Below are 11,575 nucleotides of genomic sequence, written 5' to 3'. Positions count from 1 at the left end.
CTGACATTAGAGGCCTGGGACCCAACATTATAAAAACTGAACCAGCAGATATGAAGTGCTTGTTAAAAAACCCTATAATATCAGATTTATCCTTCACTTCATTAGAATCCATCATTAAATGGGGTCAGGAAGGTCAGAGGCTACATTAGAACCTGACACTGATTTGATTATCTTCCAGAACTGGGTAGGGTTGTTTAGGTTCTCTGTGACTGCATTTAAATAGTCATCTGATTTGGACTTCCTGATCAATCCTGTGCATTTGTTTCTTAGTGCTCTGAAGGAGGCCCAGTCAACAGGAGCATTTATATGTCTCGCTTGAGCCCAACAGAAATGTATCTTTCTAATTAATTCTACCAAGTTATCTGAAAACCAGGGATTGTCCCTTCCACTGATTCTAACTGGAAGGTTCACATGTCTTCCAGTGTTGAATGTTCTGGTTAAAGTTTGATGTCAGACTGGATTCGAGGACACACTGACAACCTATCTGTGACACGGTGTGATTCTGTAGCAGCTGATCTTGTGACTTCCTACAAGCCACTCTGGCTGTTGTTCCCAGAACATTTGGTGCTGTGTGATTATGATTGTGTATAAGGGCCTTTTCAGAAGAAGGCATTTTACTTTGCTTCTGTTCTGGACTTGCCATCCCCGAATTCTTGTAAATGAACCGGATTGATCTTGATTGACTTTATCAATGACCACTCTCCTTTTTTTAATTCACCTGCAAATTTCCATTACCATCTGTCACAGTATTTCTCACTAGTGGTCCTAAACTGTTTTACAGACTGCAGTAAACTGGAAGAGAGAATACCACGATGATGGCATCACTCTCTGGCACTCCCCTGGTCCACCTGTGCCTGCTGGCCTGGTCTCACCTGGGTCTGTCAGAGGTCTCCAACTGCCGCCAGGGGACCATCCAGGAACCACCCAGGGGACCACCCAGGGGACCACCCAGGGGACCACCCAGGGGACCATCCAGGGGACCATCTAGGGGACCATCCAAGGGACAACCAAGAGGACCACCCAGGGGACCATCCAGGGGACCACCCAGGGGACCATCCAAGGGACAACCAAGAGGACCACCCAGGGGAAAACCCAGAGGACCACCCAGGGGACCATCCAGGGGACCATCTAGGGGACCACCCAGGGGACCATCTAGGGGACCATCCAGGGGACCATCCAGGGGACCATCTAGGGGACCACCCAGGGGACCACCCAGGGGACCATCCAGGAACCACCCAGGGGACCATCCAGGAACCACCCAGGGGACCACCCAGGGGACCACCCAGGGGACCATCCAGGAACCACCCAGGGGACCATCCTAGGAACCACCCAGAGGACCACCCAAGGGACCATCCAGGAACCACCCAGGGGACCACCCAGAGGACCACCCAGGGGACCACCCAGAGGACCACCCAGGGGACCATCCAGGGGACCATCTAGGGGACCACCCAGGGGACCATCTAGGGGACCACCCAGGGGACCACACAGGGGACAACCCAGAGGACCACCCAGGGGACCATCCAGGGGACCACCCAGGGGACCACCCAGGGGACCACCCAGGGGACCACCCAGAGACCACCCAGGGGACCACCCAGAGACCACCCAGGGGACCATCTAGGGGACAACCCAGGGGACCATCCAGGGGACCACCCAGAGGACCACCCAGAGACCACCCAGGGGACCACCCAGAGACCACCCAGGGGACCACCCAGGGGACCACCCAGAGACCACCCAGGGGACCACCCAGAGACCACCCAGAGACCACCCAGGGGACCACCCAGAGACCACCCAGGGGACCACCCAGAGACCACCCAGTGGCCCACCCAGGGGACCACCCAGGGGACCACCCAGAGACCACCCAGGGGACCACCCAGGGGACCACCCAGAGACCACCCAGAGACCACCCAGGGGACCACCCAGAGACCACCCAGAGACCACCCAGAGACCACCCAGGGGACCACCCAGAGACCACCCAGAGACCACCCAGAGACCACCCAGGGGACCACCCAGAGACCACCCAGGGGCCCACCCAGGGGACCACCCAGAGACCACCCAGAGACCACCCAGGGGACCACCCAGAGACCACCCAGAGACCACCCAGAGACCACCCAGGGGACCACCCAGAGACCACCCAGAGACCACCCAGGGGACCACCCAGAGACCACCCAGAGACAGCCTAGTGGTCCAGGGCTTCAACTAAGTCACGCTGCGTCTCGAAGAGGCCTACGTGATCCACTCCCAGAGCTACTTGACCACCACATCCAACTACTGTACCCTGTGTGAGAACCAGCTGCAACAGGTTTCAGAAGATGCCCCTCTCTGTGTAGGAGTGGTTGGTCAACAGAATCTGCAGTCTGGAGCACTCCAGCTTTGCCTATACCTCTGTCAGCTCCTTAGTGGGGAGCGTCTCCTCTGTGATAAAGAATGACTGGAGGACGGACGACAGTGGGGCTGGCAGCCTTCAGCCGGAGGGAAGTAAGTCTTCAGTGTCCGGCCAGAGTGGACAAGTCCCTCTTCTCACTGTAACAGCTGCTCCTACTGCAGCAGGATCACATATAATAGTCTGTCACATGAGAGAATAGAGCTGGTGTGGATGTGAGAGCATCCAAGAGAGATACGTGTTTGTTATAAGAATTTGTGACAGAAGTTGATTTAACAGTAGGATTTGTTTTAAATGTGTTTAAAGCATGTTTACAGCCTGTATAAAGCATGTTGACAGCCTGTATAAAGCATGTTTACAGCCTGTATAAAGCATGTTTACAGCCTGTATAAAGCATGTTTACAGCCTGTATAAAGCATGTTTACAGCCTGTATAAAGCATGTTTACAGCCTGTATAAAGCATGTTTACAGCATGTTTACAGCCTGTATAAAGCATGTTTACAGCCTGTATAAAGCATGTTTACAGCCTGTATAAAGCATGTTTACAGCCTGTATAAAGCATGTTTACAGCCTGTATAAAGCATGTTTACAGCATGTTTACAGCCTGTATAAAGCATGTTTACAGCATGTTTACAGCCTGTATAAAGCATGTTTACAGCCTGTATAAAGCATGTTTACAGCCTGTATAAAGCATGTTTACAGCCTGTATAAAGCATGTTTACAGCATGTTTACAGCCTGTATAAAGCATGTTTACAGCCTGTATAAAGCATGTTTACAGCCTGTATAAAGCATGTTTACAGCATGTTTACAGCCTGTATAAAGCATGTTTACAGCCTGTATAAAGCATGTTTACAGCATGTTTACAGCCTGTATAAAGCATGTTTACAGTTTGTATAAAGCATGTTCACAGCATGTTTACAGCCTGTATAAAGCATGTTTACAGTTTGTATAAAGCATGTTTACAGTTTGTATAAAGCATGTTTACAGCCTGTATAAAGCATGTTCACAGCATGTTTACAGCCTGTATAAAGCATGTTTACAGTTTGTATAAAGCATGTTTACAGCCTGTATAAAGCATGTTCACAGCATGTTTACAGCCTGTATAAAGCATGTTTACAGTTTGTATAAAGCATGTTTACAGCCTGTATAAAGCATGTTTACAGCCTGTATAAAGCATGTTTACAGCCTGTATAAAGCATGTTTACAGCCTGTATAAAGCATGTTTACAGCCTGTATAAAGCATGTTTACAGCCTGTATAAAGCATGTTTACAGTTTGTATAAAGCATGTTTACAGCCTGTATAAAGCATGTTTACAGCCTGTATAAAGCATGTTTACAGCCTGTATAAAGCATGTTTACAGTTTGTATAAAGCATGTTTACAGCCTGTATAAAGCATGTTCACAGCATGTATAAAGCATGTTTACAGTTTGTATAAAGCATGTTTACAGCCTGTATAAAGCATGTTTACAGCCTGTATAAAGCATGTTTACAGTTTGTATAAAGCATGTTTACAGCCTGTATAAAGCATGTTCACAGCATGTATAAAGCATGTTTACAGTTTGTATAAAGCATGTTTACAGCCTGTATAAAGCATGTTTACAGCCTGTATAAAGCATGTTTACAGCCTGTATAAAGCATGTTTACAGTTTGTATAAAGCATGTTCACAGCATGTTCACAGCATGTATAAAGCATGTTTACAGTTTGTATAAAGCATGTTCACAGCATGTTCACAGCATGTATAAAGCATGTTCACAGCATGTTTACATCATGTTTACAGCATGTATAAAGCATGTTCACAGCATGTTTACAGCCTGTATAAAGCATGTTCACAGCATGTTTACAGCCTGTATAAAGCATGTTCACAGCATGTTCACAGCATGTATAAAGCATGTTCACAGCATGTTCACAGCATGTTTACAGCATGTATAAAGCATGTTCACAGCATGTTTACAGCCTGTATAAAGCATGTTCACAGCATGTTCACAGCATGTATAAAGCATGTTCACAGCATGTTCACAGCATGTTCACAGCCTGTATAAAGCATGTTCACAGCATGTTCACAGCCTGTATAAAGCATGTTCACAGCATGTTCACAGCATGTATAAAGCTTGTTCACAGCATGTATAAAGCATGTTCACAGCATGTTCACAGCATGTTCACAGCATGTTTACATCCTGTATAAAGCATGTTCACAGCATGTTCACAGCATGTTTACAGCCTGTATAAAGCATGTTCACAGCATGTTCACAGCATGTATAAAGCTTGTTCACAGCATGTATAAAGCATGTTCACAGCATGTTCACAGCATGTTCACAGCATGTTCACAGCATGTATAAAGCTTGTTCACAGCATGTATAAAGCATGTTCACAGCATGTATAAAGCATGTTCACAGCATGTTCACAGCATGTTTACAGCCTGTATAAAGCATGTCCACAGCATGTTTACAGTCTGTATAAAGCTTGTTCACAGCATGTTCACAGCATGTATAAAGCTTGTTCACAGCATGTTCACAGCATGTATAAAGCTTGTTCACAGCATGTTCACAGCATGTTTACATCCTGTATAAAGCATGTTCACAGCATGTTCACAGCATGTTCACAGCATGTATAAAGCATGTCCACAGCATGTTTACAGCCTGTATAAAGCATGTTCACAGCATGTTCACAGCATGTTCACAGCATGTTCACAGCATGTTCACAGCATGTTTACAGTCTGTATAAAGCATGTTCACAGCATGTTCACAGCATGTTCACAGCATGTTTACAGTCTGTATAAAGCATGTTCACAGCATGTTCACAGCCTGTTTACAGCCTGTATAAAGCATGTTCACAGCATGTTCACAGCATGTTTACAGCATGTATAAAGCATGTTCACAGCATGTTCACAGCATGTTCACAGCATGTTTACAGCCTGTATAAAGCATGTTCACAGCATGTTCACAGCATGTATAAAGCATGTTCACAGCATGTTCACAGCATGTTCACAGCATGTATAAAGCATGTTTACAGCCTGTATAAAGCATGTTCACAGCATGTTCACAGCATGTTTACAGCATGTTCACAGCATGTATAAAGCATGTCCACAGCATGTTCACAGCATGTATAAAGCATGTTCACAGCATGTTTACAGCATGTATAAAGCATGTCCACAGCATGTATAAAGCATGTTCACAGCATGTATAAAGCATGTTTAAAGTGTGTTTACAGCATGTATAAAGTCATTGATTGTCACGCCTGCTCCCAATCTCCCTCCCTGGCGCTCGAGGGCGCCAGGCTGCTCTGCATTACGCACTCCTGCCACCACCATTACACAAACCTGCTTCCCTCACGCACATCAGCAATTCATTTCACTCACTTGGACTCAATCACCATGTTATTACCTCCCCTATATCTGTCTGTTCCCCAGCTCTGTTCCCCGCTACTGCATTAATCTTTGATTGTCGTTTTGTTCCCCGGTTCTGACACTGTTCCTGTCCTGTTCCATGTCTGTGCAAAATGAAATGTTCACTCTCCGTACCTGCTTCTAATCTCCAGCGTCAGTTCTTACGTTGATCTCACTTTTTCAACCCCCAAAAATTCAGCGACTCCCTTCAGCAACCATCTACACCCTGACTTCCACCAGGGGGCGCTGTCCCTCCCCAGAGGCTCAACAGAACCACTCTAAACATGTACCAACGTTTCATCCCCACAAAACGCTACAGCCCTCAGGTCGTCACTCCAAGTGAAATACTGGACCATGTTTGACTATGACTGCTTTTATTGTCTCAAAACAATTTGAGTTTTCCACAATATGTTTTTTTAAATCTGTTTTTTGGATTGTAAACTATTATATTATTGTTGAGAGACAATATATACACTGCTCAAACAAATAAAAGGAACACTTAAACAACACAATGTAACTCCAAGTCAATCACACTTCTGTGAAATCAAACTGTCCACTTAGGAAGCAACACTGATTGACAATAAATTTCACATGCTGTTGTGCAAATGGAATAGACAAAAGGTGGAAATTATAGGCAATTAGCAAGACACCCCCAAAAAAGGAGTAATTCTGCAGGTGGTGACCACAGACCACTTCTCAGTTCCTATGCTTCCTGGCTGATGTTTTGGTCACTTTTTAATGCTGGCGGTGCTCTCACTCTAGTGGTAGCATGAGACGGAGTCTACTACCCACACAAGTGGCTCAGGTAGTGCAGTTCATCCAGGATGGCACATCAATGCGAGCTGTGGCAAAAAGGTTTGCTGTGTCTGTCAGCGTAGTGTCCAGAGCATGGAGGCGCTACCAGGAGACAGGCCAGTACATCAGGAGACGTGGAGGAGGCCGTAGGAGGGCAACAATCCAGCAGCAGGACCGCTACCTCCGCCTTTGTGCAAGGAGTTGCACTGCCAGAGCCCTGCAAAATGACCTCCAGCAGGCCACAAATGTGCATGTGTCAGCATATGGTCTCACAAGGGGTCTGAGGATCTCATCTCGGTACCTATTGGCAGTCAGGCTACCTCTGGCGAGCACATGGAGGGCTGTGCGGCCCCACAAAGAAATGCCATCCCACACCATGACTGACCCATCGCCAAACCGGTCATGCTGGAGGATGTTTCAGGCAGCAGAACGTTCTCCACGGAGTCTCCAGACTCTGTCACGTCTGTCACATGTGCTCATGTGCTCAGTGTGAACCTGCTTTCATCTGTGAAGAGCACATGGCGCCAGTGGCAAATTTGCCAATCTTGATGTTCTCTGGCAAATGCCAAACGTCCTGCACGGTGTTGGGCTATAAGCACAACCCCCACCTGTGGACGTCGGGCCCTCATACCACCCTCATGGAGTCTGTTTCTGACCGTTTGTGCAGACACATGCACATTTGTGGTCCCTTTATTTTTTTGAGCAGTGTATATATTTACTCTTAACTTCTTTAGGCGACCCTGGGAGGAGGGCTGAAGAGTGTGACCTCTGTCCACACCTGCTTGGCCACCCTCAACAAGGTGTCTGTCTGTGAGGTGAGGAACTGTGTGCGTCACAGGAGACTGCTGAGGGGAGGACGGCTTATAATGATGGCCGTGTTGAGTAGCTGGTGCAGGACGTTCCTCAGTAATAGGGGCAGTGTGTCAAGACACTCCTGGGGATTCCTTAATCACATGACCGAGGTGACAGGGGGAAACGGTTGGCAGGGTCAGGTGTCCATGTTTAGAAATGATTCTGTGGGCTTCTCCGACCGGTTGAATAGCCTAGCATCTGGGTCAACCTAGACAATGGCACTTACTCTCTCCTCCCTCTGCACACACTGGTGGCTGACGTCAAGTGTAACCAATGCAGACCCTCTGTTAACTAAGGTGCAAGTCTCATATAGTAAATGAAAGACACACGTTTCTCTGTCTGCCTTAATTTACTCACTTTCAATGTTTCCTCTTTCAACTCACTCTGGTACTGAATGGGATCATAAAATGATGTACACTTTTACACTGAGTGTACAAAACATTAAGAACACCTTCCTAATATTGAGTAGCCCCCATTTTGCCCTCAGAACGGCCTCAATTCGTCAGGGGTCATGGACTCTACAAGGTGTTGAAAGCGTTCCTCAGGGATGCTGGTCCATGTTGACTCCAATGCTTCCACAAGTTGTGTCAAGTTGGCTGGATGTCCTTTGGGTGGTGGACCATTCTTGAAACGCATGGGAAATTGTTGAGTGTGAAAAACCCAGCTGTGTTGCAGTTCTTGACACAAACCAGGGCGCCTGGCACCTACTACCATGCCCAGTTCAAAAGCACTTAAATGTTGTGTCTTGCCCATTCACCCTCTGAATGGCACACATTCACAATCCATGTCTCGATGAAGTGGATTTAACTAGTGACATCATTAAGGAATCATAGCTTCCACCTGGATTCACCTGGTCAGTCTATGTCATGAACAGAGATATTCATAATGTTTTGTACACTCAGTTTACTTAAATAAAAACAAAGCTAAATCAATCAGAAGAAGAATAATTTATTATGTAGCAAGTAGGTCCTATTCCCCATCACACGAGAACTACATGCTGCAACATCTGGTACAGCTAAAGGATAACTGAGGACAACATTTCCCTCTAGTGGTTAAAATGCTACATTACAGAAATGCTATCAATCATTTTCATGAATCATTTTTCATGAATGTTCTCCTACATTGTTATCAGTGTTGTAAAGTACTTTAAGTAAAAAGTAATTTTAAAGTACTACTCAAGTATGAGATTTGAATACTTTTTCCACCACTGATTGTTACATACATAAAATACGATGATCTAAAAGACTAAAGAAGAAAAAAACATCAAATGGTTCAAAGGTCAAATTGGATATATTATTATCCCACTGTAATCTGTCACTATTACTCTCTTGTGGACAGAGTACGTAACAATTCAAACAAGATTTTAGTTCTGGATTAACTGCGATTTTTCACTGATTCCCCCTCTAGTTTGGGGAGGGGTAGTATTGGTCACATTTATCACCAGTCAGGTGTTTGTCACAAGTTAATGTGTAAGAGAATGTGAAACTCCCATTACTGAGTGCACAGCTATGCCCGTGGCTTCCCTGCTCCAGGTTTACAGAACACCCCCCCTGGAGGTCATCGTCACGTCCCCCTGGGTCCTTATCCCACACCTGGAGCTCTAGAGAGGACTGGGTGTTTACATAGTCAAAGTTGAAATGTGTATGCCAAAGTGGATCATAGGTAGTGATCCAGCGGGTCTGCCTGTGCTGACCTGAACACCACAGTTTGACGTAACCCTCCGGTTCGGCCATCCCATCACCCCTAAGACTAAACCCACGGTCCACAAAGACTGTTAGTTTGCCTCTCCCTGCCAACAGGGGGCAGCAATCAGCAGAGAGGTTAGGTGAATCCCTGCATGCTTGATTCTCTGTCTTTTTTCTCTTAATCCCTTTGTCGATCACATACTGACTAATAGCTGTTTGTAGATCAACTCTCGTCTGATTGTCATCAACCAGTTGATATAGAGGCTGCAGGGAGAAGGATACCATTTCCGGAAACTCATTTAGGCTTTTCGTCCATTTTAAGAAACTATCTATGTTAGCTTTTCTCATAGAAGCAACTCCATTTAAGGTTTTTCCACCGTTCACCTCCGTGTGGTGACTTAAGAAGCCCATGCTGTACCCTGTTGCACGGTCAGAGTTGGTAGCGACCTTTGAACATTGTCCACCCAAAAGATTTAGCCCTAAGTCCACGGGCAGTCCGACAGGTATGTCCAAATCCAACCCCATACTCAGACATGCTTCCACGTCGGACACAGAGACCTTGTTTAGGGCTGCTAGACAGGTGCGGATGGCAGTCACCCTCTTCATCATCCCTCCAAGGTCTCCGTCACTGATGTAGTGGGTTCCGTAGGTCTCAATGATGTCCTTGTATGCCTCACTGTTGGATGTGTAATGGTGTGGCAGAGAAGCTATGCGTCGCTGGAAATCCAGGCTAAGTGGGGGTTTACTGGGCACACTGAAACTGAAAGAGGGTTAGAGTGGCTGTTAACTAGGCAGCTATAAGAAATGTACAGATCTCCTATATATCAGGGGGCACAATTCAGGCTCTACAGTTTCACAGTCCTGATGGTTTTCATTTCTCCCTGGTATGTAATTGATCAATTAATATTACTGATTGGCTGGAGAGCAAGTCTGATCCCTCCCTGGAAAGGATGTCTCTGCTTAATAAAAGGTAATGCTGAAAAATCTGCATGACTGTGACCCTCAGAGCTGTGAACGCCTGCTTAGAATTTGCCAAGTGAATACTAAAAAAGGACAAATTTCAAAAGTATATTGAACTTGTTCATGGGATAAATTAATCCAAGGAGGAACTATATATACATTATTGCTCTCTAGGAAACAGCAAATATACGTGACCTCACAGACATCATGATACATGGCCTGACCTGTAGACAGAGCAGGTCAATTGTTGAAATGAGAAGGAAGACTTGTCTGCATTTGAGTGTGCGGATGCAAAGCCGTGCACCTTGGACTTGCTGCCTGCTAACTGCAGGTCTACATTCTCCAGTTTTAGCCCGGCCTTCCAGTCATTCTCTATAAATAAGGCTATGTCATCCACAAGAGAGCTGACAGAGTAATAGTAGGAACTCAGAGTCGTCCTCTTGCAGTCACTTTCGGCCCTCCAGTTCTTCATATGCAAGGGGAGTTTCTGAAGCTCACCTCCCATAAGTGGGTTCACACATACCATGCAGGAGTTAGCCAAGTAACTATTGACATCAAACACAGAGGCCCGTTTTTGTCTCAGTGTTACAATATCATAGCCCATCCCAGCCAGTTTGTAGCCAGGCACAAAGGAACAATTGGCGCATTCTTCTGGGGTCCCTAGACGACAGGTAAACACTCCATCCAGGCGAGACAGAGCCAGGAAACCCAGGAACACCAGGTGAAACACGGGAGAGAGGACGACTGATGCTGTCATCGTTGTCACTCCTGATTGGTCAGTCTAGAAGAGAGGATTTCAATAACGAAGGTTGTCACTCTCCTTTTTTATTTTTTTATTCTACAAGTGAGAAAAAGGTTCTGCTGAGGAAGGTGATCGTTTTGATTCAACTGTCTTCTACGATACTTCCCACAACACAACTACTATTACTTTAGTCTTTTAGACCAAAACACTTAGTTTAAAATAAAATAAAATAGTTCATTTTAGACAGTATATTGTTTATAAAATACATTTACCTCAAACGTTTAGATTTATGACACATTTATTATTAATATGATTTGATCTATATGTTGATCTATATGTTCCTTATTTCCCCAGTTCTCCTATGGCTGTCAATACTTACAAACGCAAAATCCACAGCAGATCTCTCTGTTCTCTCATGTCCAAATGAAATGATCTCTGTACCCACCAGCTCTCAGAGTAAACAAAGACTGGCTCCTTATCGTGTTAAAAACTGCATGATGGGAAACGGGGTTTATGCATTGATTCTAAATATCTGGCAAACCAGCAGGAAAAACAAAATTAATAATGATTAACCGTAGTGTAGAGTAATGATGTGCATGACAGACATCATAAAGCAAAAAACTGCTATGTTTTCACCAGCAAAACTATCAGCAGTCACATACAGAGCTGAATCAGTTTTTGTTGTCGTGTGTAAATCTCCTGTTGAAAATGCATGCTTTCTGTACTTGGCCCAAACTCTATCTACTTGTATCCGGTTTGATTTATTCCCACAGTGG

At 45.4% G+C, this 11,575-nt stretch overlaps 2 protein-coding genes across 2 annotated transcripts; one reads left to right on the top strand and one right to left on the bottom strand.

Moving 5' to 3' along the window:
* Window positions 1-815: 815 nt before the first annotated feature.
* LOC129861505 (proline-rich protein 2-like) lies at window positions 816-2,180 on the top strand. Its single transcript, XM_055932883.1, has 2 exons — window positions 816-887; window positions 1,323-2,180. The coding sequence occupies exons 1-2, from the start codon at window positions 816-818 to the stop codon at window positions 2,178-2,180; spliced, it is 930 nt and encodes a 309-aa protein (XP_055788858.1).
* Window positions 2,181-8,344: 6,164 nt separating this feature from the next.
* On the bottom strand, window positions 8,345-11,282 carry LOC129861278 (perforin-1-like). The gene is made up of 3 exons (XM_055932558.1): window positions 11,179-11,282; window positions 10,282-10,838; window positions 8,345-9,857 (listed from the first exon to the last, which is right to left on the bottom strand). The coding sequence occupies exons 2-3, from the start codon at window positions 10,812-10,814 to the stop codon at window positions 8,816-8,818; spliced, it is 1,575 nt and encodes a 524-aa protein (XP_055788533.1). The 5' UTR covers window positions 10,815-10,838; window positions 11,179-11,282; the 3' UTR covers window positions 8,345-8,815.
* Between the last annotated feature and the right edge of the window lie 293 nt (window positions 11,283-11,575).

This window comes from Salvelinus fontinalis, chromosome 8, assembly GCF_029448725.1.
Source record: "Salvelinus fontinalis isolate EN_2023a chromosome 8, ASM2944872v1, whole genome shotgun sequence".
Lineage (NCBI taxonomy): Eukaryota > Metazoa > Chordata > Actinopteri > Salmoniformes > Salmonidae > Salvelinus > Salvelinus fontinalis.
Note: the sequence above shows the minus strand (reverse complement) of the source record. Positions and strands in the feature narration are given on the sequence as shown.